Genomic DNA, 26553 nt, shown 5'->3' with positions numbered 1-26553 from the left:
GCCAAGGGGAGGGGAGAGATGCAGTGGCTATGGGGCGTGTAGCGGTGAACTGTAAATCGAGACCGTGAGCAGACCAGAAGTGGGAATTCACCTACACTAGAGATAAGTATAAACGGTCACGCACGTGGCTCGACTTGCAAGGCATGTAGTTCCGCGCAAACAAAACAGAGAAACGCGGGAATCCTCCTCTTTCCACGACCGGCGCGCCATAGTCCAGGCTAGTCACTGTAGGAGCCCATCAATGGTGTGCCGCGACGCCTTGTGAATTCACATGAGCCGCTACAAACCCTCTGATTTGAATTCCTGTAACGACTGGAACTGTTGCATTCGGCATATCTCACCTGCAGGGACGTCAGACCGTAGCGAACACAAGCTACAGGCACGCCCGCGCGGCTTTCGTGGGGGTCCTCCCCGCCGATTCGGCGTCATTCTGCCGCTCATGATGCTTGAAGCTAGCCCGTGCAATTGCGTGGCCGCGTGCTACTCCGATTATGAGATTACGCCGCAACGAACACCAGTCGCTGCCTGCCGGGATGTCACTGTGGTGCTGTGACTACGTGTGTATATCGCCCGCGGACTTCCACACACTACACGAACCCTGAATGTTTCCCACTGCAGGCGCCCCCGACTCACCTTCCATAGTCTCGACGTTACTGCTGCCGGAGTAGTAGTGTTCCTAGCCGCGCCCAAAGCTGCGCTATCGAATGCCCCGCTGCCCACATGGATACAACGTTCGCCGCACTGATGCTCCCTCAGCACGCGCTAGACAATCTGCGATAAAATTTACTCGGCTACTTTGTAGAGGAATGGTGGCGTGGTGTGTCGCCACCATGTCTAGCCGGCAGTCAGTCCGTGGTGATAGTTGCGGCCGCAGTTGCTGGTAGAGAAGAGGAGGGGGACGGGACAAGCAGAATTCCTTAGGGAGGCGCTGGAGGATTTCTTCGTCTCGAGCTTCTCGCCTTACTTTCCTTCAAAGAAAACCATGCGAAAACCTTTGGAAGGGCTGGCCAGTGCCGCTTCCACACGCTCAACCCACGGCCGTCTCTCCGATGTGAGATATATACTACTAGGCCGCACCCAGCGGAGGAGAGAATGCAATACAAGGTAGCCGTGCGTTGGGCAAGAGGCCTACGTCACCTTCGGTTTTCGGGTGGAGAGCAGCCAGAGTACTGTTGCCCGGCGCAGCGGCGTACAGATAGCTATGTTTCGACGTTTAGGTCGCCTGAGGACGGATGTAGTGCACATGAAGGCGAGATAACACAGCGAAACACCCTGCGCCGTACCTTCCAGTAATTGGTGAAACAGCGCAGGTGGGAAGCAGTCGAGAAGGGCAGTATGAGGATTCATGGGATACCGCCTCCTGTTCATGGCGGACGCATTTCCTGCGTCAGCAGGCGCCCAGGCGACTCCGGGGCGGCTCCTGATTCTGCAGGTACGAAGAAGAGTGTGACATAAAGGAAATGCTAGGGGTCTTTTCGATCTTCAGGCGTCAACCTCTGTTCTTCAAAACTGAAGTAGACAGTGGTGGAGAATGAGGAAAACATTGCTGTATTTATCAGCCTTGGTTCATGCGATGTTGTCCGTCGCGGGAGTCAGCTCCCCTGTAACGACGATCCCTTCGCGATCATCTCATTGAAACGGATGCGCTGTAAAAGCCTCAGTGAGCGTCTGCTACAACGAAGACGGCACTGGAAGTGTGCGTCCAAAGCGCTGTCCGCGTCGCCGGCGTGGTAACGCTAACGACTCATGCCACACGCAGAGCGGAAACTACATGGGCACGAACAGGTGTGATTCTGTCCTTGCGATACTCTGGGAAATGTTCTTTTACCACGAGAACCCCTTCCTCGGTGTGGAGACTTAGCGGTAAATGCACATGCTGCGTCCCTGCCTGGAAATACGGCCCGTCACGTTTTTTTTGGCAGTCTGCATTCTAATGGTGCCTTCTCTGTTTTTGCCACATAACATAGGCGGAGCGGAACTTCCCTGTCTTACATAGCTCAGCCACGCATCGAAGGATGCGGTTTGTGGACTCGTGAGCTGAGAACTTTGGCGCCACGCGACACCAACCTTTCGGTCGGGTTGGGAAGTGAGGACGAAGGCGCCATGGCTGTCCGCTCGCTCACCAGTTAGACCGTGTTTCTCCGCGTGCATGCTTCCAAAAGAGGCCGGCTTTCTCCCCCAACTTTTTCTATCTAAGTCGCTTTGCAGTGGTGTTAGTGTTTTGCAATGCTCACGGTACTGCTAGTGGCAGAAGTTGCCTTTTTTTGGTATAGTTATGAGGCGCTTGTTGAGGGCTGCACAGCATGCGCGGATCACGCTCTAAGCTGCAGCATCCCTGACAAGAGGGTCGTGTTTTGTTGGTCACGTCGAGAAACAGCGGTTTTGGAATCACTTCTCCTTACTTCATTGTTGGAGTGTATTTTGGATCATCTTTTGTTCCCGAAGGGCGTGCCTGCGTGCATTCACCCTTGTACCGACAGTATCTATCAGGGTCTCACCTTTGTCGGTCTTCATCGAATGAAGTCTGAGCCGCGCGCACGGCTGCTGCGCTGTTTTTGTTTGAGCGCCCCACATTGGTTTCGACATGGAGAGGGGCGCCTGATGATATCGAGCAAGAAAAAAGTTAGAGAAGGATTCGCGGAGAAGGCTTAGGTTCTCAGGCGGCGTTGGCAAACCGCCCTGATGCCATCCAGCCGCAGAGACGGCGGCTTATCCGTCAACATCGCCAGGCTTTCTTCCCAGAGATCGCTCCGGCACTAGTGCTGCGGCTCCTTTTCCAAACGTTTGTGTCGATTCAGAACGTTTCCTTTTCACGGACAGTGAAAGTCGGCGTTTCTTCCGGGATCCGGCACGCTGGGGTGCCGACACGGCTATCCGTATTTGCCCAATTCCGAAGCAACGGCATCCCTGGCTGGACACGAGGTGCTCGCTGGCATTCGTGTAGCGCAAGTCATTCGGCTTGCATCGCGTGTGCGGCAGCTGCAGCACAACGTCTCTCTCTGCGTCTTGCTATCGCGTGACGCCGGCGTCGCCGCACACAGTCTCATCACCTTACGGCACTTTTTCCGCACACGTCAAGCCTGATTCCCCGTCCCCGAGTTCGACCGGCCCCCTGCCCTCCCTCCTCCCCCCGCCCCCGTCTTATTTACACTGTCTTCCACAAGAAACGTGTTTCCAGAGGACGGGCAGAGGAAGCGTGCTGCTGCGGCTTGTCCTCTCAGCGCTGTATTTCCATTGACTCGCGACGGACTCTTCGCTGAGGCCCTCTAGCTACTGTCCTCCTTTCCTTCGTCATCCAGGGCTCTCTCTCTGGAGCTGGGCATCCCGCTGTAAGTGACAGTCAACGCCGACTCGTCGGCGTCTGTCAGCCTCGTCGCTTCCCTTCTGCGTGACTCGCGACCGCGGGTTGCGTCGCTCGGCGCGAGTCCTCCCGCGCTCCTTGTTTGCTCGCGACACGGCGCGTGGCCCCGGAGATGGGTTCCTTTTGTCCGTCGTTTCCTGTCATCAACATGCGCATTCGCTTCAGCGTCATCGCGTTTGTGCCGCCCAACGCCCAGCTCGGCGTCGTGGGCTCGGCGCCGTTCCTGGGGGCGTGGAAGCTGGATCGCTGCGTCCCGCTGGTCCCGTACTCCGCGCCTCATCCGCAGGGTCTGGAACCCAGTCTCTGGTTTCGCGACATAGACTTGGGGGATCCGGGGTGTGTCGCCCCCTCCTCTCCCTCTTCGGGAGAGGCCAACGACGCGCACGCGTCGGCGGGCGCTGCTTCGGCGTGCGGCAACGCGTGCGACGGCCTCGCGTGTGGGCATCAGAGTCGCCCGAACCGCCACTGTCTGCCGGCGGTTGCGCCGCCCAAGCCGGAGTTCTACCCTGGAGACTGCGGGTTCGCCGTCGAGCTGCTGACTACGTCGCAGCGCGCGCAGCTGAACGACGGCTCGCACCCGCAGCCTGCGCGGGGCTTTTCGGCAGCCGACCCGCGGCTGCTGCGCTGCTCCTTCTTCTCCGGCTGCGCGTTGGCGTCCGTCGCGCCCTCGTCCACCTGCTCCTCGCCGAGTGTCGCCCGCGCGGCAACCAAGTGTGTGTGGGATGCCGCGACCTTCCGGGTGGCGACGCGCGCGCCGGAAGTCCAGGCGCTGCTCGAGCGCCATCCGCTGCGCCACGCGGCCTTCGAGTACAAGTTTGTGCTCTGGTATCCAGCCAGCGGCGAAAACGCTGTCCCGTACGTGCCAGCTACTGCGGGAGAAGACGCGCCGACGACTTACGCAGGCGGCCACGACCAAGACCCGGAGGACGCAAACGGCGGGCGAGACGGCGCGCGCTCCTGGAGGGAGTGGCTGTTTCCGCCGCTGCCTTCGAGGTGCCCGTCGCCGCCGCAGCCTGCGGACTCCGTCGTCTGGGAAGGCTGCGGTCCGAGCAACAACCGCAAGTTCTCCTTCGACCCCTACGACGTCGTCGTCGACGTCAACGAAGGCGGAAACCTCGAGTCGCTTTACATGTGCCGGATCGCCCACTTCCGCGACCCCAGAGGTCAGCGCGCACAACGCCTAAGCAGACGATCTGGGGGGAGGGGGAGGGGCACGTGTAGAGATAGCTGTGACGGAGGAGAGAGATAGAGATAGGCAGAGAGTGTCTTCCGCGGCCGATGAGAAGCGACAGACGGCGCAGACCAAAATAAAGGTGCGCGCAAGAAGCAAAGGGATGTGATTTGCGAGCGGCGGCTGCGACTAGCACCCCAACAGACGACAGGGGCGACGCGCAGGAAACACTGCCAGAAAAATCTTAGATGGGCTTGTGCAAGAAACGGAAAGGACAGCTGCCGGGGGTCGCACAGCTGCGCGTACCTGCATGCCTATACACGCTCGCGGGCAGCGAGCAGGTGAGCGCCGATTCACAAGGCGAGGAACGCAGTCAAACTTTGTGTCTTTTTGTGCCCTTTCTTGTGTTTTGGTTCCAGCTGGAGGCACTGGAGAGTACGAACTGACCACGCGCTTTTACAACGCAGTGAAGAGCGAGTGCCGCATGCACTACTCGACGATCTTCCCGCGATTTTTTGTCGGGTCCTGCCCCCGACAGCTGAAGCACATTCGGCATCTGAAGGAAGATCTGAAAGTGACTTGCGTCGTGAATCTGCAGACGGAGCAAGACTTGTGGTGAGCAGACCAGCGAAACGAAAAAGGTTGCCTCCATCGCATGTCGCTTCCTCCCCCCCCCCCTTTTGGAGCCTCTTCTATCTCGATTTCGCCTATCGCGGCCGTCATTTATCTGCGGTTGGGGTTCCAAGTCTGTCGCCCTTTCGCTTTCTCGCCGTTTTCCTCCAGCGCCCAGTTTCCTTCTTCTCGTTTCTCTCCCTATCTGCGCCTCTCCCCTCCTCTCTCCTTTTCCCGCTCTCTCTGCAGCTTCTCTCGTCTCTCTTTACCCCGTTCTTCTGTCTCGCTCTGTCTCTCGCTCTGCGTCTCTTTGCCCTCTCTGTCTGCGGCTCTGGCTCTTTTTCCTGCTGCTCCGACGTTGCTGTGCGTGTTTCTGCGTCAGCTAGTGGCGCGTTTGTCGCTGCGGTGCTTCTGCTGCAGCAACAACTACCCTGATCCAATTGCGAGTTCGAGGTCTGCAGAGGCCGTGAGTCACCTGTACGACGGGTCGGGTCTCCGATACGTCTGGCTGCCGACCGCGGACATGTGCGACTCGGCGCGGAAGATCGCCGTCGCCAACGCGGCGTTCCTCATCCTAGGGCTCTTCCAGGTAAAGATCCTTTTCTTCGCGGATCTTGTCACCACGCCGCATGGAGCACCTGTGAGGCCTGCGTCGGGATGCGTCCTCAGAGGGCAGCGCGAGCGAGGCAGCTTCTACAACTGTGTTTCCTCACGGCGGGGGGAGGGGGTGAGGAGGGAGGATTGGGCAGGCGTGTTCTTTTTTTTCGGACAGTCGAGGACAAAAAGACACGAACGATGTACAAGGGAAAATATGAGAGTCGCTTGTAGTCCTTGCCGACGATCGCTTCCATTCCTTCAGACCTGCCGGTTTTCCTTCCAGGATCTCGAAACCTTTCTCACTTTTCTCTTTCCTCTCGTCTCTCCCCCGCGTCTGTTTGTTCTTCATATCAGTCACTTCTCTCGCGTATGCAGGACCTTTTTTTCTCCGTCTTGGCGCCTCCGCTCTGTTCTTCATCCGCGTCAATGCTGCATGACTTTGTGTGTCATCGCCGTGTGTGGAGGAGGCGTACTGGCAGTTTTTTGCGTTTCTGTTTGATTCCGAGTCGTGCCGTGGGGCGCGTGCGTGTGTCTGCTCAGAATGGGCACTCGGTGTACGTCCACTGCAACGCAGGCGTGGGGCGGAGTATCGCAGCAGCTTGCGCCTTCCTCTGTTTCGCAGTCGGCTTGGATCTGCGGAAGGCGAATTTTTTGATTTCCGCGAAGCGCCCGGTCGCCTACTGGGATGAGAAGGCGATGAAGTATGGCTTGGGGGACTACCAAGCCAAATTTGGTCGCTGTCGAGTGACTGGAGAGGACGGCCGCGAGGACCGACGTTCCGCCGCGTAAAGTGCGACTGAAGAAGTTGAGAAGAGGCAGACCAAACGTGGATCATGAGGGGCGGCAACAAGCGAGGATCAGAAAGACAACAGGGTTTCGAAGGACAGGGAGCAAGCAGAGAATCGAATAGAGAGAGCGAGTGTGCGCAAGCAAGGACAAACAGGTCGCGAACGCGATAAATACGGATACGAGGGAGACAGTGGTGCGCGCCAGGAACGCTCCCGCGCTACTATGGCCTCGGCGCTGTCAGCGAGAAAAAATCGCAAGTTCAGCGGCCCTCCACTGAGCATCGCCGCCGGCTTTTTTTGGAGTCGTCGTGTACAGACCAGGGAACAGGCGGGTGGGGGGAGGTAGGGGTAGGGGGGAGAAGTTTCGCTTTTTTTTGAGTCGTCACGATAGGAATGCCTTTTTCTGGTGAATGCGCCGCCCTTCGTGGCCTTCACCACAGGGAGGGCTGCTGGGGCGTCTTCTCTCCAGGAAGGGTGAAGAGTCTCGCGCGTCTGTCGAGGCGCCCACACCGTTGAGAGGGCGGCTGCGTGCAGAAGCTACACGGGCTGCGTTTCTTGTAAGTTCGTGTGCATCCGAAGGTGGCAATGCTTCTCCAGATGCGCATACATTTAATTTTTGCGCGGCATGTCGGTCCGTGCGCATGCAAACGTGAACTGTCTGCCGCGGGTCGCGAGAAGAGCGGAGGAAATTCACACGTATTCGCGGAAGGGAATTCCTCGCACAAGCGAGAGAGTGGCGGACGGGTCGGTGCGGAGACTTTCGTGCTTGCTGTGTATGCAAGTAGGGCGTATACAGAAAAAACTTCTTTGGGGGGATGCAGCGTAACGAGGCAGTGAAATCGGCAATCGCGGACAGGTGTGTATGGGCACTTGTTGTACTCTTTGCACCGAGGCGGTGTTTGCACTGTCGCACGGATGCATATTTTTCGTTTTTCGCGCATTACGGGTATCTGTGAGCACCTATGCGGTCTGCGCGCGCCGCCGCCCTTTTCTTAGCGGCGCGGATTAGTCTCACTTTTCCTTTTGAAGCCATCTGCCGCCTGGCGGCGGGATTGCCGTCACACAGAGGTCTGCCGTTTATGTCGCCAAAGTGCAGGCGCAGTCCTCTGGTTCGTTTTCCGTCTCCGCAGGATCTGTTGTTTTTCGTTGCATTTTGTGGGGATGCAGTTGAGGGCGGAAGCCTGAGCTGCTCCACTGCCCTCACGAAAACAATGTAGTTACAGACAAACCGGCTACAAAAGAAACTCTTGCTCCTTCACGTTTACGTGGAAACGGCGCACGCCAGCGCCTCCCACCTCGGGTTGCAAACACACGCAACACAGGTCGCATCCGGCTCCTGAGATCCAACAGGTTTACCGCCCATGTCGCCGGTATGCGTACAAACGCGTACCGGCGACACGACTTCGCTCCTCAGACGCCGCAGAGGATCGCGACGTGCGCCAGGTCGAGCTTGAGAAATTCTGACGAAGCGCTAGTGCGCGGGGGAGGCTGGAACTTTTGACAGCGCCATCAGCCGGGGGGGATTGAGCACACGCAGGAGTCTGGCTGCTGTGTGAAGATTCCCCTCTCGCGCAAACTGGATCAGCAGCGCGGCCGCAAGTCTCCCGCGAACTAGTTGACTGCAAATGAGCTACCACGGCGCCTCGGAATGGGGCTGAGAGCCGCAGACGGCAGACGAGTGTGCCTCTTGCACACCGCGCTGCTCAGAATCCACCGAGTAGCCTGGGTGCTAAATACAGTATTAGAGTGCAGGCTGGAGTGACTTTCTGTAGCTCCCTGGAAACAACGAAACACCGTCGTGCCGGCGGTAGGGCGAGCCGAGAAACCTGGCTCTCAGCAGGTTGCCTCGCGGTTGTCTGCGCGGCTCAACGGTATCTGCCAGTCTCTCCAGGCATCATCAGGATTCAAAACTAAGCGGGTATGCGGTTGCGCAATTTGGTTTCTGTGCGCGGTGTTTGCGCGGTATCCAGCAGTTCTTCTTGGAACTAAGCCTTACTTGGAAGTTCTCATGGGTGCGTGTAAGCCGCCGCATGTTGGTTTAAGGCGGGGCTGCGGGTCGAACCTCGTCCGCAATCATCTCGGTGATCTGCATGCAGCGGACCAGGAACGGTTCACTTTCGCGAATCGATAACCGCGTGCCGCATTCAGCCTGAATCGGAACAAGAAAGTCGCGGTACATGGCTCGCACTAGGGCCCCAATCCCTCGACGATTTTTGACGTCTTCCGTTTTTGTCTATTGCCGAGTGTTTCGGCGTTCTACCTTGCTCGCTTCTTCGTGGGCATGCGTCTGTATCGTTTCGCCGTGCTGCCTCGCTGCTGACCTCCCTTAATTCACCTGCTTCCGCCGTTTGGAAACTGCTTGTAGTCTCTGCCAGAGTTTTGCGGTGGGACGCGCGTTCGCGACTTGCTCTCTGCGTGGCGCGCATTGTGGCGAACAGGTCTCTGAATCTTTCCAGATTTTTCATCCTCCGGGGCTGTTGAACCTCGCACAACAAACCGCCAGATGAACATGCCGGCAACGTCGAGACAGCGAAAGAGTACACGCTCCGTGAGCCAACAGGAGGTTCAGGCAGACCCGCTTCCCGGTCGATTCTGTAGACAGGTTGCCTTCCGAAGCTTCCCGCGAATCGCTTGGGCAATTGCCGAGTCGCCGCGACGGTGACACAAGCCGGATACCGGCGTGCTGCTTTGCGGAAGGAGGACGCTGGCGTCCGGTCAGCATCGCGGCTGGTGGCAGTCTCTTGAACGGCGAAATCGTGAGAGGCGCTCTCAATTTGGGCCTAAGTTTGCCCTTCTGTCTTTGCTGTGTGTTGACAAGTCGCTTTTTGCGAGGCAACCGAGCTGCGGCGTTCGCGGTTCCTCACCGACGCAAGATTCTGTGTGCGAGCCCCACCCGTCGCTCGGTGGGATCGCCTCTTCTGCAAGTTCGTCTCGCCTCTGTCGGCAGTCGTCTTCTCAATTCTTCCGGCCTCTGGAGCCCCGAAGAACGTTCGGACCGAGTGTCGTTCCAGCCACTAAGGAATGGACACTTCATATAATAACTACGCAGCGTCCTCGACTGTTTAACTGCTACGGCTGTAGCCTGCCGCGGCTTACCTGTGCCTACAGCGTTTGTCATCTCTCCTCTCTGCATGTCTCTTGCCTCGAGAGCGCCTTCATTCCGCATCTTCTCCCCTTTTCCCGCTAATCGGCGTCCTCTCCAGTTTGCGGGCACACCCAACGACAGGGCATGACGTCTCTCAGCCGACGGCAAGCGTACCGAGCACAGATTGGCATTCAATCGCTCGCGTTCTCCGCGTTCCCCGTCTCTCCACAGAAACTCCACTCCGTGATTCGCCGATTTCCAGCATCTGGCTACCCAGAGGAGCGCCGAGAACGGCGGCGGCGCCAGGGTCTCCCCCCCTCTCCCCCTCCCCCCTTCCCCCCCCCCCCCCCCCCGGCTCGCGAGATTGGGGATTCGAGTCGCCAATAAACGGCGAGCTGTCTTGCGCAGAGAGCGGTTTTACCCGGGAAGGAAAAGAGCGTAGACCCACTTGAAGTGCGCTTCTGCTTCGCGTGCGCTGTAAAGTCGTCCGGAGTGTTTCCTTCGTCTCCAGACTCGCCTTTCGATTTGCGAAAGCAGGAAGGAGCCGGCTTCGCTGTGTCTGTCTGCCTTTCGCACTCCTCCGCAGTCTCCACCATGAGATCGCCTCGGAGGATTCGTTTCAGAAGGCTTGCGAGGCAGGCAGACCGATGCGGAAGCAGCGCGCCGGTCACGCCAGTGTCTGTTGCGTGTCTGGCATTCCTCGCGGCCGTTGTTGTATTCTCGTGTGACTTTTTGCCACACTCTCGCCGTGACGCGTCTTTTGCCTTGCTCTCCTCCTTTCCGTCGTCGTCCCTTCCGCTCTTCGCGCGCGCAGCGACGGCAGAGCATTCTGCTGGGGTCGCGCGTCCTTCACTCTCTCTGAGCGGCTCCAGTAAGGAGGGCGCGGCTGGGAGGTCTCCGCAGCCGTGTCTTTCTTCTGCGTGCGAGGAAGCAGCGCTTGTCGCTTCGGATGAAGAGCATCTGCATGCGCTACTCCCTTCGCGAGCCCTTGCATCGTCTGCATCGTCGTCCTTATCACTTCCCGATTCTCCGCCGGCTGCGGCTGCATCCCGCCGGCTGAAGGCTGCGGACGTCAACAGCGCGTCTTCTATGAAGAGCATCAAAGACCTCTCCAACCCCCTCGATGTCCTCGGCGTCTTCATCATCGGCATCGCGAGCATCATCGCCGTGGCGGCCGGCGCGGGGGGTGAGCGCCGAGGGTGTATGTCTCTCTCTCTGCAGGCACGCCAATTTTCCTAGGACAGTCTGCCGTCTGGCGCCGGGTCCTCTGCAGGGGACGCTCGCAGAGACTTTGCCGCACGCGCTGAGGCTGGAATCGTCGCAGACGTCTTCGAGCACATTCGTGCATCTTCTTGGCACGGCAGTCCCGTTCTCCCTGGACGCGCCGTCGCCTTCGCTTGCGTCTCGTCGGCTGCGGCATCGTGTATCCGCTGAGTTCTTGCTTCGCTCATCGTTAAGCATAGGGGTCCTGCTTCGCTGCCTCGCTGCCGCGCGGCTTCACCGCGCCGTTCTGGTGCGTCGCGTGTGCCTTCGCTCTTCTTCAGGCGGCGCGATTTACGTCCCTGTCATGATTTTGGTGATGGGCTTCACGGTCTACGAGGCGACGGCAACGAGTCAGGCGCTCATGTTTGGCGGGTCGCTGGCAGGCACCTGCCTCAACCTCTTCCGCCGCCACCCTCGCTTTGATCGCCCTGCGATTGACCTCGACTTGGTGAGGCCTCTCCTCCTCGTGACGGCTATTGAACGAAATGCACGTGCCTTCGCTGTATGTATCTCTGCCGCGGCTCGCACTGGGGGCGGACGAGTTATTTGTTGTTTTTGCAGACTGTGGCGTCCGTAAATCTGTGGTTGGTGAGATCTGTGCGCCTACATCAGTTGAGGTACCGTGCCGGACTCACTGCTCTCTTAACACGCGGTCTTCGTGTCACACCAGTTTGGCCTATCGCTAGCCAGGTTTCGATTCTCGCACGAGTCGCCTTTCGTTCGAGGCGCTGCATCACAGAGGCCTACCGCGGGTCGCGAGCGCCTCTGCGACGTGCTGCGGCGCGAACGATTTCTTGAAACGGGCCTCCGAGGCGTCGCCCATGCGCACTGCCGGCGATCTTCGCAAGCACTCGTACAGCCTGCATGCATTTGTGGAGAGTTTGAGTGGAGTGTGTTCTACGGCTTGGAGGGGGGGGTAGGTGGGGAAAGGGGTAGGGGGGACAGGTGTCCGTATAGGCGGCAAGACGTCTGTGGCGCTTTGACCGTTTGCCGCAACAACAAGAGTGCGTTCTTGTCGACGGCTGGACGCCGCGCAGCAGCCTGTGCGCATTTATTAATTTTTCTGTATTTTTCCTACTTTTGTTATTTTTTGCGTGTGCGTGTTGGGGCGTCAGGTGCTGTTGATGGGGCCGATGCAGATTGCGGGCGCGACGTACGGGTTGGTGATCAACCGGTGTTGCCCCGTCTACGTGATTGTGGCGGCGCTGGTCGTTTTACTGTTGGCGACGGCGTACAAGACATCCCGGCAGATGTTGCGTCTGAAGCGCGAGAGCAAAGAGACGCGCGCGCTGCTCGCGACCCGCAGCGGAAGCGTCTGCGAGGCGCTTGAGGAAGAACAGCAGGAGGAGGAACAGGCGCGCCACTACCGGGCGGCCTCGGCGCCTTCATCTCCGCGGGAGGGCAGCCGCGGAGAAGCCGCGCACGCCGAGGAGTGCGACACCGCAGGCGCAGCCCGATCTGGTGAGAGTCGCGCAGAGGCGGGCGGCGGCGACGTGGAAGCTGGGAATGCCGCCTGCATCGAGATGACGGGTGTGGGCGGCGGCGCGCACCCGCAAGCGAGCGCGGAGGCGAGAGAGGCCTCAGGAGAAGCGATAAGAGATGAAAATACGGACAACGTAGACAGAGATGGCGATGTCGCCATAGCGGGTGAGAGAGGAGGGGCTCGGGCACCGACGCGAATCCGAGGAAGCACAGCAGCGCATCAAGGTGATCTGCTGCGGAAGAGAGGCAAGGAGAGACAAGCGTCTACGGATAAGATAGTTTTCGTCTCACACGAATAGACTGTGAGTTGTCTATTCACAGAAGCTCATGTATGTGCTTTAAGAGTGACTTGGCTGCGCGCGCATGCGTGTTTCATCCTCGTGATTGATAAAGGCGCCCCGTGGTAGTGCCCTTCGCGGATTAGGCGGGAGAGTGCGCGGCTTGTTGCTCAGGGCGCATTTGGTTCAGTTGGATTCCGTCGCTTGAGGAGAGAAGAAAGGCTGTTTTTCTGCTTGGATTCCGCGCTGGGCTCTGTGAGCCCGCGCTAACCGTCGGCGTCCCCCCCCAGCTGCGAGTCGTCCCTGTCTCTCTCTCTTCGTTAGGTCAAGGCGAGGGAGGCGCTGCAGCGGCGAAGGCGTCTGCGCAGCCTTCCGGCGCGTTCTCACTGGCGGCAGCTCTGCGCGGTCACAGTCCTCAGGTGAGCTCTGCGTGCAAAAGTAGGCGAAGAAGGGAGCGCGCGGGCCTCCAGGCAAACGTGTCGGGGAGGCGGTGACGGAGAAGCGAGCCTGTGAGCGGTTTGAGCGCGTCGAGTGTGTCTCGAAGGGTTGCAGAGGGGAGACTTCAGCGTCAATTGTAAGAAGCTTGGAGCTCTTCTGGCGTGGAGACGGGCGACGAGAAAACACGCGCCTTCAGCGGAGGGGGAGGAAGCAAAGGGCGTTTAGATTTTGAAGGTCTTTGTTTAAAAAAACAAGGTCTCCTGTGTCTTTCATGACCCTCATCACGTTAAATGTATGCTTTGGGAGTCTCGTATGGCGTGTTTCTGCTCAGAAGTGGCTCGTCATGTTCATAATTTACGCGATCAATCTGGCATTCACGATTGTCAAAGGAGGCCGACAGACTCCGTGGGATCTGGTAAGCATTGAGCCTTGAAGCGCGCATGAATCCGCGAGGGCGGCAAGCCCCTACGGCGTGCCGCCGCGTCGGTATCATCGCTCGACTACCCGGTCTCCTGAGCCGCTGTTCGGAGTCGTCTTGGCACCAAACCAAGAGTCAGTCGCTGCAGAAATCCACGTCGCACCACCTCTCGAGCCTTGTTCGCGTTTCCATTCCTCGAGGACGTTAGTCTCTGTCGTTTTTTCAGGTCCGGTTCTGCGGCCCTTCGTACTGGGCGGTGTACGTGTCGGCAGCCGTCTTCCTCATGACCTCGTCCTATTTCTGCGCTATATATTTGTGGCGGCGCGACGAGAAAGCCAAAGAGAGAAAGAGGGCCTTGGGGCTGCCGATCGGCGGCGAGGCGGGCGCAGACAAGGCCGCGGGCGAGCTCGAGTACTCTTTTCAGAATGTGCATTTGCTTCTGCTCGTCTCCCTGACTGCCGGCATCATGGGTGAGACTGCCGTGTCTCTAAACAACGAGCCAATCGCAAAGAAGCAGCGAAAAGAAAATCGCGCACACACAGGCGAGGGTGGTACGCGAATTTCCACCGCGACCCTAGAAGCACGTGCATGCACATATGAGTCATGCATATATATCCCCAATTTTCTTTATAGGTATGTGTACGTATATCCGGATATGTGCATGTCTATGTGCGGGGCTTGCCGGTGTGCGAGCGAGGCGCCGGGTAGCCGCTTGCGCGTGACAGACCCACGCACGCTTTGGAGCACCCGTGTGATAGGAAGATGATTTACCTGCATCGTTGCACTGACATACGAGCGGTGAGCCTTCCGCGGAACTACATCCGTAATTTTATTTCGGCTGCGAGCGTGGTTTGCGCCGCAGCTGCTAACTCTGTCTAGACGTCTCTCCGCGTCGTGAAGACGCCGCCTACCCGCGGAGATCCCCGTACATCTACATGGACATACATATATATATGTATGTATTTATGTATATATTTATATGCGACTAGATGGTTCTTGGCGGCATGTCCGCATGCGTCTCCTTTGGCCTAGAGCGGCAGCTGGTCGGTTGCATGTGTGCGGGGCGTCGCTTTTCGCGTTCGTTTGTGACTGCAGCGGGCGTCGTGGGCATCGGTGGCGGACTCGTCTTAGGCCCGTTTCTGCTGACGAATGGCGTCCCGCCCGCGGTGACCACGTCGGTGAACACGACGCTGATTTTGTTCACGAGCTCTTCGGCAGCGGCCATCAGCATCGCGTCTGCAACTGCTCCGTGGGACTACTGTCTGCTGCTCTTCGGCGTCTGCTTCTTCACCACTCTCATCGGCAAGGCTTTCGTGGATAGACTCGTGAGACGCTCATACACACCGCAGACCATGAGTCGCCTGGCGTTGATCCTGCAGAGTTGATCATGCGGAAGCGGGCGAGTGGGCTCGCGCGGCTCCGGATGCGTCGCGCACATGCAGATGCTGATACCCTTTGAGCGCGTGCGTAGCGACTGACCCATGTAGTGCAGGCAGTGAGGTGCTGTGAACTCCAAAAGAGAGGGAGACCGACAGGGAGAGACAGGAAAAGGCTGTCTTTCACACGGATAGCGGTGCAGTTGTATATGCGTAAATGTGTGGAGGCAAATATAGATTTATATATGTGGAGTCGTTTTTCCTCCGGGTTTTTGTGTGTGGAGGGGTCGGGTCACTAGGCATATGCATCAAGCACGCAGCGACGCTGTCGCATGCGCACCAACAAGTTCTCCGTGCGACTCGGTTTTTCGGTGCGCGTCGTCTCCTTTCGCGGGAGGGGAGGGGCGAGACTCCGTCGTGTGTGTGTGCGTGTGTGCGGCTGTTGACTTGTTCAGGTCAAGAGATATCACGCGGACTACATTCTGGTCGTGCTATTGCTCGTCATCATGTTTGGCTCGGTCGTTTGCACAGTTAGTAAGCGTGTGGGTCTCGGCCTGCGGAGTGATTCAAGCAGCACGCGGCGATAGGCAGTTGCATGCCCTTGTAGGCAGTCGCTGGCTCGCGCTTCGAAGAGCGAGATCGATGTGGAAGGCGCCTCGCGCAGAGCCCAGCGCGTCGTTTAAACACGGGGAAGCGTAGAGCCGTCCGGGCGCCAAGGCCTGTGTTGAATATGCCTTTTTAGCGGTGGCCGCCGACTGCGGGCATTTCAATTCCTTGACTAGAACGAAACAGTTCAGCGTTGAGGCGGCTGGTTCCGCCTGTTTTGTTGCATATATATGTATACATGTATATAGATGCATATATATATGTATATAGATGCATATATATATGCATGGATGTAGTTGTTTATTGTTGGATGCTGGTGGAAGGCAGACGTGTCAGCACAGGAGAGTTCTGGACTGTTTCCGACTCTTTCCACTGGGGACCGATGGGGGTCCAGGGCCGGCAGCGTTTGCTGGCGGGAGGCCGTGTCCGCAATCCGCAGCATCGCCTTTTTTGTTAGTTTCAATGCCCAAGGCAGAGCACTGGATTGGATGTTTTGTGCACTGCTTGAAAACGAGTTGGTGCTTAGGTTCGAGGGTGGTCTCGTCTTCCGTCATGAGCAGGATTTGGAGGGCTCACGGACGGAATTGTATTGTCTGTGTGTGTTTTTCAGTTTCCGGCGTTCTGACTATCAAGAAGGGCGATCCAGTGGACATGAGCTTCAAAGCGCCTTGCTAACTGACTCGCCGCAAAACGGTTTAGGTTTTGTCCTTATTCCCTAAACCCTTCGTTTGTCACTTGTCAACGCTCTTCGAGGGACTGTGCCAAGTCTAGTGGAGACCAGAGGAGGCGTTCGCGGGAACGGGATTCGCAGAGGCGGCCCCGAATTCCGCGGCCTTGGCCGAATCTACGCACAGCCTGCGTACGCCCTGCCACAGGCTTGAAAACGTCTGTACAGAAATACAGAGACATTTGGATATATCTTTACACATTCGTATGTTTGCAGGCTTCGACATGTATTTTCGGCACGGATGTATACGCCGTGTACGCATGGGTGCGCTTGCACCCGGAAACGTGATTGCCACGAGAGGCGGCCGTTGGGCTGGGCGCTTTTTGTTTTTTGGCTTATGATCCGCGTGGTCCGTAGGCGTGGCGTTGGCTCTTGGTGGTGTTTTTTTAGTGGATTCAGAGATTTTTCACTTTTCAGCCACCGTGTAGGGGCATCGCCAGGTGCCGAGCGGGCCCTGGGCGTGGGGTGGCGCTGTGTGGCTGGCAGTGGAACTGGCTGTCGCTCGCTGCAGCAGACGTATCTGTTGGTTGCGGTGTGGTGCCTGTTCGTGATCACGTTGTGTCCTCAGTACTGTCGCGCACGCTTCGGTTTCGATGCGCGAACATACTCTGTGTGAAATGCATGAGAAATGGCACTGACATCGATTGTCTGCGTTCGCATGCGCGCGACAGCAGTCTCGCCCCTCAGACGACTTGGCGAGCAGCTGCGTCAGCAGAGGCCGCGCGGATTCACGCCAAAGCTGAACAGTGCAAGAAATCCGCAGTGCCCGCAAGAAAGCGGGTGCTGGTCCGGGTCTGAAGCGCGCTAGGGCTGTGTATACCGATGGAGAAAGGCAGAATCCAATGTGACAAGGCTTCTTTTTACTGGAGTCCAGGAATGAGGACTCCCAGCTCGCATTTGTCAAGTTTGGTCATATTCCCCCTTTTTGTTGCTTGTTAGTTTGGGCGTATTCCCCGTCTGTATGTGGTTTGTCCACGTGGCTGTCACTGCTCATTCTTTCCACAATCTGTTCGCGGGTCGCCCGCCGTCGCATGCGCCAGGCGGGAGGGAGGGTAGAACGGAAAGAGACAGATGACAAGGTTGCGTGAAATCCTCTATAGATCATTATTTCCGTAAAGTCCGTGTATCACTCTCAAGCAAGTTTTTGTCTGTACCCTGCTAATGCGGGTTTTCCAGATAGATCTGAACTAATGCCCACTCGGCATGACTACTTGCAAGGCTGCGCAGAAGCACAAATAGTTTGCGTGACGGTTCTACGCGTTCGGAGGTACTGCACGCGCGAAGGAAGTGAAGCCGCGTAGTGAAGCAGTTTTCACTGAGTACGTGTTGGTGCAGTCTAGTGATAGTGTATATTTCAGCAGTCTGACGGTTTTCGCCGTAAAACAAGCATCACAACGCGGTGTTCTGACGTCAGCTATGTGCAGCACAAACTTCGGCACACATTGCCAATAGCGATCGTCTTCTCCGGGTGGTCAACAGCGGAGCATGTTCTGAATGGTCGCTGTCTCGTTCACCCACAATTCACCAGAAGATCACAGAGCACGGCTCCCGTCAGGATGGTCGAGTGGTCTAAGACGCTACGTTCAGGTCGTAGTCCGCGAGGGCGTGGGTTCGAATCCCACTTCTGACACACGCTTTTCTTCTTCGTAGCGCTTCTATCCCACTGTCGAGAGACGTACACCAGATAAACAACAAAGATAAATAATTGATTGTAGTGCTGCGGCACGCGTAGCACAACCTGGAAATCACAGTCGGTTATCATCTGCGGGTCGATACGGACACCCGCTGTTTCGCACTTCTCGTGTCGTGCGGCTCTAAGTGAATCGTCGGGCCGGTGACGATGAAGCGTATGCGCCTCAAAAGACGCACTTGTTGTTTCGACTCAGACCGACTGCAGCATCATCGTTCACTGCCTGAAGAGCAGAGCGACTCCCGGCGATAGGAGACTAAACCCACGCATATGCGACCTCTTCATGAAATTCGGAGACGTGGCACCGCTCTCATCCGAGTTTTCTTTAAAATCAATATAAAGTAAAATACGACTTCCATCGTTCGTTAGCGTGCGGAATCACCGATGACTATTAGCAAAAGTAATAGGACACACATCAAAGCAAAGCTGTCAGAAGTGGGATTCGAACCCACGCCCTCGCGGACTACGACCTGAACGTAGCGTCTTAGACCACTCGACCATCCTGACAGAAACCGTCGTCGCTGCGACTCCCCCTTCTCATAACGGAAAGCAACGGGCTGATGACCACATGTCAAAAGGCCATTGCCGCGCGTGAGAACTAATGAATTTGTAGGTTTCTAGAGCTAAGACTAGGGCCCCTGAAAGCTAAGATCGAGCGCCTTTCTCATTCAAGCCGCCACATATGCGATACCCCAGCTCAGCGTCTTGTTGACGCCAGCCCTACAGGGGTCGTAGACGGTACAATCAGTCAACTCATTCGGCACAGCCACAGGAGCACTGCTGAAATCGTAAAACCCTGACGCGGATGCCCTCCGGCCGAGATCGGGATCAACGAGTTCTCCCGGACCAGAGGGAGGGAGCATCGCTTGCATTATGGTGCAAGCGCGCCAGCCAGGCAGTGTTTGAGGGGAACGACTCGCACTAACAGCCACACACTCCTCTCCGGAGCTCGACATATGAAGATATGCACTTCTTTTGTGGGCGTCGTGCGGTAGGCTACATGGCAGTTCTATGCTACCCTCTTACAGCGGAAAAATTATCGGCGATTGTGCAGAGCTGCATCAGGCTGCTGCGGACGACCAGGATACCAGAGTTTTTTCCCCTTCCATTTCAATCATCGTCACAGAAACGCGTCAGGCGTGTTGTCTGTTTGAACATTAGCATCTCAGCGGTACCTCCGGAGGTCTGCTGCGGCCTCGCAACGTCAACGTATTGTTTCCATTCTCGTGCTCTCGAGGGGCAAAAGCGTGTCCGCTGCCCGCGTCAATGGCTTAACACCCAGAAACACAGTGCTACGGAGCCACTATTGCCGACATGTCCACGTCTGGAGCACAATTTCCGAATGTGTCACCTGCGGCTCATGCGACCGAGCGAACGCGCAGCCCGCTCGAGCGACTGTGTGCGTGAAGACTCTCATGGGCCTGGCTCTGTTTTTTCTAGCGAGACGGAAGATTTCTCCGCTGCACGGGTGTGCTAACCGATGTGCTGGGCAAGTGCTCGCACAAGCAGGCGGTCAGCAATTGAATAGAGCCACATTCGTGGCAAGAAACCCGCGGCCATGAAATTCGCGGGTTCGGGGGCCCCACGTGGCCGCACGAACAGACTGACGTCCCCCACATTGCGACAAAACAGAACCAACAACTGACAGAAAAGAGAAGTCGAGTCCCCTCGCGCTGTCCGCGTCTCCCACGAGGCGGCCCCGGCCGAAAAGAAGCCAATCACGTGAATCTGCTCCGTCGGGCGCAGCATAAACACTGGTTGGATACATATTCAGTCATCTGTCCAATGATGATCATATCCGCAGAATGATAGCTCCCGTGTAAAAGACGGATGTGCATCGACAGTGTCCCGAATTCGGGGAGAGTGTACCACAGCCGGAAAGAAAAACACACTTGCTCTTCTTGAATCTTCGCGTGCGAGTTCCCCGCTCCGCATGATCCGTGTCGCGACCTCCGGCTGGACGAGAAAAAAAAACTTTATTCTTCGTCCTCGTCCTCGTCCGTGTCAGTTTCATACTCGCTGCTGCTCGACGTCAGTGGACGGTTGGCTGACGCGTCGACGCGGATAATCTGCGAAGACACACGCGCAAAAAGACGTGGAGAAAAACTGGAAACCAGCGACAGCAGATATGTGCCTCTCCAGATGACGCACGAATCACGAAAATCGGTACCTCTTGCTCCGCGGCAGCGTAAACTACAGCCCTTTACGTCGTCGTCGTCGTCGTCCCCCCACCAGGAACGCTGCGCAGCCCCGGCCGGTGGCCCCTAGAGACCTTCGGCACTCGCGCTGCAAGCTAAAAGGCTTCACTGCGTTGCAGTCCAGGACACGCATTTAATGGTGCATCCGCCAGTCACACCTGTGTGTGCGGACTCACCTTGGGCTGGTTTTCGAACACAGTCGGCGCCGCGGCAGGATCGACCTTGCGATCTCTCCACGACGTCGTCGCCCTCGTCTCAGCGGGCTGGCTCTCAAACACAGTCGGTCCCTTGCTCACAGGCTCTGCAGGGCAGCAAACGCAGAGAGTCAACAAGTTCCGATGGAGTCGTGGTGACGACCCTGACCTGCCCGCAAGTCTCGCCCCCAGAACCGCGTCCAGCGAAGGGGCCTAAGCAGCGCCTCGCGCCATGAAACCCGCGGAACCTAAAAAAAAACGCGCAGCTCATGGCTGGTGCTTGCGCCGCAGGCCTGCACTCGCCCGCCAAAAAACACCTGTCGTGGGGACAGAGGCATCCATTGCTGAATGGAGCCGACACCGGGCCACACGCATGCAATCCGCTCGCGGCCATTCAAGCAGTATGCTGCGGTTTTAGAACCTGATGAAAGCATCCACACCCCCTCTGCCGCGCTCTTACCCAGCTTGGTGTCGTATTTGACACTGGCACGAGACTGGAGGGGCTGGCTCTCGAACACCGTTTTGGCGCCCACGAAACTCTCTTGCTTCTTTACATCCACTGCGAACAAGCACAGCCCACAAAGAGGTGCAGAAAGCGCCTCTGCGGCATCTCTTTACGCCTGATACCGCCATATGCACTGTGCGGACGCCGGGCACCCCAAAGAGCCGACAAACCTGCTTTCCACTCCTTCGCTGGGCAACAGGAGCGAAAGGAGCTGCGATACGTACACAGGCTATTTTACGCTGCCTCTCGCGAGTTACGCCTCGTCGCGCAGCTCTCCCAGCCCGCATTAGAAAGCATTAGCAGGAATGGGCGACGGGCTCGTAGGTCTCACAGGACAAACGCCTCACAGGAGACACGCCTGGAAACGGCGCACGTGAGCCTGCTGAGGGCGCCGCCCACGAAGAAAGCAAACGGGGTTCGCGGTGGTGTGGCTTCATCATCTGTATGTCGAAACTAGTGGAAGCTCTGCGTGTGAGGCTTCGTGGCTGCCACGGCCGCTGCGCGACTTACTTCCGTATCGTACATTCGCCGGCCACGCTTGAGGCTCGCTCTCGTACACCGTGCGTCCCTCCTTGCGGTCAGAGAGTTTTTCGTCCGCTCTGAAGTCTGCCGAGCTCTTCGCCGATCGCTGAGCTTCATAGACGGTGCGGCCTTCCTTGCGGTCGGAGAGCTTTTCGTCCGCTCTAAAGTCGGCGATGCTCTTTGTCGAGCGCTGAGATTCAAACACAGTCTGACCCTCCTTGCGGTCTGAGAGCTTCTCCCCAGCCCGGAAGTCCGCAACGCTTTTCGTCGATCGCTGAGCTTCGTAGACGGTGCGGCCTTCCTTGCGGTCGGAGAGCTTTTCGTCCGCTCTAAAGTCGGCGATGCTCTTTGTAGAGCGCTGAGATTCGAAGACAGTCTGACCCTCCTTGCGGTCTGAGATCTTTTCGCCGGCTCTGAAGTCTGCGGTACTCTTCGCCGTCCGCTGCGCCTCAAACACAGTCGGACCCTCCGTTCGATCAGGAGCTTTATCTCCGTACCGAACGTGGGCGGAGCTCTTCTCAGCCTTCTGTGCCTCGAAAACAGTTCGCAGCTGCTGCCTCTCCGGCGCCTTCTCACACGCTCGGAAGTGCGCTGCACTTTTTTCCGCGGGCGCGGACTCGAAGACCGTCTGCGATTCCTTGCGCGCAAGCGCCGCAGCCCGAGCGCCCGTGTGGGCCTTCGAAGGCTCCGGCACGCTCTCAAAGACCGTCTTCCTCTCCTTCTTCTTCTTCCTCAGCTTCTTCTCCCCCCTCTCGCCGTTGGCGCTCGCCGGCGGCTCGCCACCGGGCGTTGACTGTGGAGACTCTTTCTCTTTTCCTGTCTCTGCAGACGCGGGCGCGCCAGACGCCGGCATGTCAGCATCACCCTTGGCGTCCTCCTTCGCGGATTTTCGACTTTGAGCGCCGGGCGCACCAGCGAGAGCAGCCACTTCTTCTGCGCCTCCTGACCGCGTCGCAGTCTGAGGCTGGTCGTCGCTCGGTTCTTGCTTAGTAGCGGCATCCGCTGGAAGGGCTGCCGTCGGGCTCGGCTGGGGCTCCTCGGCCCGAGTAGCCTGTTCTTCGGCTTCCGCCGCGGAGGGTCCTGTCGCAGCCGCCACATCCTCGGGTTTCGGCTCGTTCGTTTGGATCGTCGCAGCGTCTCTTTTCACGTCAGTGGAGGCGGATTTCTCCTGATCGCGTGCATCCACTGCGCTGGCTGAGTCTCGCTGCATTGCGGCCCTCAAGTCGCCCTGCGTGTCCGAAGGCACCTCCGTGTTCGCAGGGGGGGTTCTAGCACTTGGCGAGCACTCCTTGGAGTCGTCGACGGGTGCGTCTTCGCGCTTCTCGGTTACAGAAGCGGCGTCTTGTGCCTCCGGGGAAAGCTCCCCTGGCTCCGCATCAGCATCCGCTGCAGCTTCGCCCTGTGGAGCCTCCTCGCTCAAATTTTCTTTCTCAGATATCGCGGGAGGTCGTTCGTCGCTTGCTTCATCATTTTCGGCCGCAGCGCTTGGTTCCGGTTCGCCGGACTCCTCCGCTTCCCCCGTGACCCCTGACGACGCCTCGGTGCTTTCTTCCGTATCTTCGTTGGGCTTTCCATTTTGGGAAGACGTCGCGTCAATCGCGCCGTCCGCTCGCGAGTCTCGCGCTTCCAGAACCGCATCTGACTGCGTCTCCGCCGCTCCCTCAAGACCAGCCCTCCGGTCGTCACCGAGGACTGGCGCCATCTCTCCTACTGAAGTCCCCACCTGTGCAGAGACTTGGAGCGCTGACCGTGGCTGAGTCTCTCTCGCCAAGGCGGTCGCTGCCATTGCGCCAGAAACGAACCGGCGAATTTCTGAGAAAAACTCAGGAAACGAGCAAGGAATGTGGCAAGCGAGACGCACGCGCTCGTGCGCGTGCTGTGCGGTGACCAGAGGCGGCGCGACGTGCTTTCAGAAGCAAGGTTCAGATGCTGGGGGCGCGCCAGTGCACGGCAGGCAGCCACGGAACCAACAAACCACGGGTGCTTCCGAGGTGGAACAAGCACGAGAGAAACTCAACCCAAAACGCGCCTGCGAAACTGGGTCTACACCGTGAAGAACGCCGGAGAAAAATCGCGGAGGTTTCGCTATCCCGCCGCTGTGCACAGTGCTGCGCAGCTGGCAGGGCAGCCCCGAATCGCGGGAAAACAGCTTCAAAAGTTTTCAAAGACGCGCCTGAAACACTCTTAAAGAATCAAACGCACAGAGATTACCACAGCAAGACAGAACCTGAAGCGCTCCAGCTCTGAAGCTTCCGTTTTCACACAGTCAGCGTCGACAAATCCACGCGACGATGATACCTCAGTCCACCAGGTCACTCCTACCACTGAAGCTCAGTTCCCACGGAGTATAACGAGCTTGCGCCTCTACTTCCCCTTTGAACGGGAAAAACGCCCTTGTCAAAGAATTAGACACACGGGCGGCTGCGCGGATGATATCGCGCCAGACAGCAGGCGTGTTGCGGAGTTTGGAACCACGGAGTACTAGACAGAAAAGACAGAGCGAAACAGCGCAGAAACTATGAGTGCTCCATGTAAGAACAGAGACAAAAAGGGGCTGAGATATATGAAAGGGTCTAGGGACACAGAAGAAAGAGGATACCACCTGCGGGTGGCTCGCCCACTGGGTTTTTTTTTGCGCGCCACGAATTCCAAATTAGCAACGCGCAAAGAAGTGGCGTCGCAGAGCGTCAGACAGGGCGCCTCAGGGTGCTCCCAGATGTGTAACCAAACACCTCCCGATCCGTTTTGTGTTAGCCACGGTTGCTCTGTTCGTTCTAGTCAAGCACGATATCCACGGGCATGCTTGGCGAAAAAAACCACTCAAAACGCCCCGTCCGCATGAGCGAGCAACACGACACGCAATATATCGAAGGGCGCTGGGCGCAATGAAGCATTCTTTGCCAGCGACTGTTCTTGCTCTGCCGTTAAGGGCTAACGGCTCACTCACTCAGTCTTCATCGTTCCGCTATCTAACTGGCTTTATCGCGCTCGCAGGTATGCCTCAGACACCGACGCGTGGCGAAGCTCTCCCCGAATACTAGGCGATGTGGCGTCATCGGGAGCGCGCGCTGGCGCCTGGCGGGGGATAATAATCTTGAAATCGGTGGCGGGGCTACACTAGCCCCTATGTGGAGCAGAGAGAGGGCTATGGCCGGCAGCTTCGTGAGCGATGCGCGCGCTGCAGTGATTCGACGTAGTTGCGTAGACGTCGCTTGTAACTGTGGTACAAACGGGCTACATCCATGCACGTGGGCAAAAATCAGCCACTTCTATTATCCGGGTTGAGGGTGATTGAAGGTTGACTTCGTGCGTGTGCTGGACTGAAACGGCTGTTTTGTGGTCGTCGTGCAAACTCTTCTGTTAGTTTACAGGCGACCCTGCGGCAACTCCTCGCGTCAAGCCAAAATTCAGGCGTGCAGCTCGGGGACCCCATTCTCCAGTTCCAGGTCACATCACACTGCGGTTGAGGGGGCGGCTTGTGAATCAGGTGTCTGAATCATCGTTTCGAAGAGTCACACTGCGTATTTTTCCGTCAAGTTGCTAGTCGTTTCGTCTCATTCACCATGGGGCTTTGTTCGAAGCGATTCGGCTACGAAAGCCCAGCGGTGGGCACGTGGTGCATAGCGTTGAGCTTGCAGCTCGTGACGGGCGTTATCATGGTCATCGTTGGCTACGACAGCAACATCCGTGACATTTTGGAGGCGGCTTCTCTCACCAGCAACGCGTACCGTGTCTTCACGTGGATGGGTGTAGTCCATGTCGCACTTGCCGTGCTGATCGCTGCCGTGGTGGCCTTAGGTCTCTTTGTCAGTCCGTGTTTCTTGTGCCCTTTGTGCATAATCAATATCGCGGAGAGCATTTACTGCGTCGTGAGTGCTGCCACTGCGGGAGCATATCTGCAGCCGTACATTTCGTACGTAAAGCACTCTGAGCTTGCGTTCGAAGGCGCTAGCTCGTGGTCGGCTGGTGACACGTTCTTCGCTCGAACCAACAGCGGATACATCCTGGCTGCTTCGGTTCTCGCGCTCGCGACCCTCGCTTCGTTCGGCCGTGCGAACGGCATGAGCAACGACACCCCCATCCCTGAGGCCCAACTGTAAGTAGATGTAACGCGTATTGCCGCGATCAAGCTGGGGCATTTGTTTTCTCCGCCACATCAGGTAGCGCATGTTCGCGATAAAAGGCGATGTTTGTCATTTAGTCATCGGTAGGGTATGCTTCGTGGCACGTGGAGCAGAGGATCTTCTCGAATTCGTACATGCATAGGGTTCGTTCTGTTTCAGTGGCGGCCTACGTCACGGTACGGGTGGCAGGGGATAGGGAGCCGCGTTTTAGAAAGTATCCGTTGGGTCCACGTTGAGCGTTGCTTCACATTCTGAAACTCGTCTTCTGCTGGTGAAGCCCGAAGATCTACATCGCTCTCGCTTCAGACTCCGCGTGCAACGGAGTTGAAAATTCATGCGAACGTTTTGTCGACTATTGTGTCTTTCAGGTACGTCCCCTGTGTCACCTTGATCATCGTATGTGGTGGCATCTTCCTTATCGGCGGTGGCGGCCAAGGTTACACTGTCAGCATGGGCGTGATCTGGTTCATTATTGCGGCGGGCGTCGTCATCATGTTGAATATCACTCACTGCTGCCTGTCGCCGAAGATCTGCAATATTCTGGTAGCTGCGGCGTTCGCGTGTGTGGTGGTCTTCGCCATGATCAGCTGCATTGTAACTGCAGCCACGTATCGTAGCGTTGTGGACGAAATTGGGATTTCCGGCGTGCCCCAATACTCCAAGGCTCCGTCAGAGGATATTTGGGACAAGTACAAGGTGTATGCAATTATGGGTGGGGGCAAATGGCTTGTCATCGAGTCCTGCACTTCACTGGCTTGCGCCATCCTGGGACTTTTCTCCACTGTCTACTCCATCCGTTCTGTCCTGAGTTGCTGCGGCAAAGGCGAGTAGCGTGCCGGTCTGTGGTCGCGAGCCGATGCGTGTTCTTGGTCTTACAAGGGTAGATGCGGGGCCTCAAACAACAGGTCTCCAGGCAGATGTGATTTCCTAACGTGGAGTGCGGCACATACCAAAAAGTATGTGCTTTCTCGTCTGTCTGCAGTCTTCGTGTGTCCGTCTTCACGCGACGTCATCAGAAGTTCGTGTGTCCCCCCTTCCGCGTGTCACGTGCGTTTTGGGGAAAGTGGACGATTCGTCTCCCGCTTGTTCGCTTACACTGCCCAGGTCGCCGTGGTGGG

The 26553-nt window shown here is 57.5% G+C and overlaps 4 protein-coding genes and 2 non-coding genes across 6 annotated transcripts; 4 read left to right on the top strand and 2 right to left on the bottom strand.

Moving 5' to 3' along the window:
- Window positions 1-3509: 3509 nt before the first annotated feature.
- On the top strand, window positions 3510-6530 carry BESB_033230 (serine/threonine specific protein phosphatase; the record flags this gene model as incomplete). The annotated part of the gene is made up of 4 exons (XM_029361911.1): window positions 3510-4524; window positions 4952-5147; window positions 5565-5733; window positions 6282-6530. 4 exons carry the CDS (start codon window positions 3510-3512, stop codon window positions 6528-6530), a joined length of 1629 nt encoding a protein of 542 aa, XP_029215059.1.
- Window positions 6531-10208: 3678 nt separating this feature from the next.
- On the top strand, window positions 10209-16150 carry BESB_033220 (uncharacterized protein; the record flags this gene model as incomplete). Its single annotated transcript, XM_029361910.1, has 9 exons — window positions 10209-10800; window positions 11159-11325; window positions 11993-12524; window positions 12968-13056; window positions 13407-13490; window positions 13720-13963; window positions 14589-14818; window positions 15325-15403; window positions 16086-16150. The coding sequence occupies 9 exons, from the start codon at window positions 10209-10211 to the stop codon at window positions 16148-16150; spliced, it is 2082 nt and encodes a 693-aa protein (XP_029215058.1).
- A 1602-nt stretch (window positions 16151-17752) lies between these two features.
- On the top strand, window positions 17753-17832 carry BESB_033270. Its single transcript has one exon. It is a non-coding gene; the product is annotated as a tRNA-Leu (tRNA).
- A 487-nt stretch (window positions 17833-18319) lies between these two features.
- On the bottom strand, window positions 18320-18399 carry BESB_033260. The gene has a single exon. It is a non-coding gene; the product is annotated as a tRNA-Leu (tRNA).
- Window positions 18400-19868: 1469 nt separating this feature from the next.
- Window positions 19869-23097, bottom strand: BESB_033210 (uncharacterized protein; the record flags this gene model as incomplete). The annotated part of the gene is made up of 4 exons (XM_029361909.1): window positions 19869-19961; window positions 20267-20391; window positions 20745-20843; window positions 21300-23097. 4 exons carry the CDS (start codon window positions 23095-23097, stop codon window positions 19869-19871), a joined length of 2115 nt encoding a protein of 704 aa, XP_029215057.1.
- Window positions 23098-24874: 1777 nt separating this feature from the next.
- Window positions 24875-26266, top strand: BESB_033200 (uncharacterized protein; the record flags this gene model as incomplete). The annotated part of the gene is made up of 2 exons (XM_029361908.1): window positions 24875-25407; window positions 25804-26266. The coding sequence occupies 2 exons, from the start codon at window positions 24875-24877 to the stop codon at window positions 26264-26266; spliced, it is 996 nt and encodes a 331-aa protein (XP_029215056.1).
- Between the last annotated feature and the right edge of the window lie 287 nt (window positions 26267-26553).

The sequence above is a fragment of the Besnoitia besnoiti genome (assembly GCF_002563875.1).
Source record: "Besnoitia besnoiti strain Bb-Ger1 chromosome Unknown contig00019, whole genome shotgun sequence".
NCBI classification, from domain to species: domain Eukaryota; phylum Apicomplexa; class Conoidasida; order Eucoccidiorida; family Sarcocystidae; genus Besnoitia; species Besnoitia besnoiti.
Note: the sequence above shows the minus strand (reverse complement) of the source record. Positions and strands in the feature narration are given on the sequence as shown.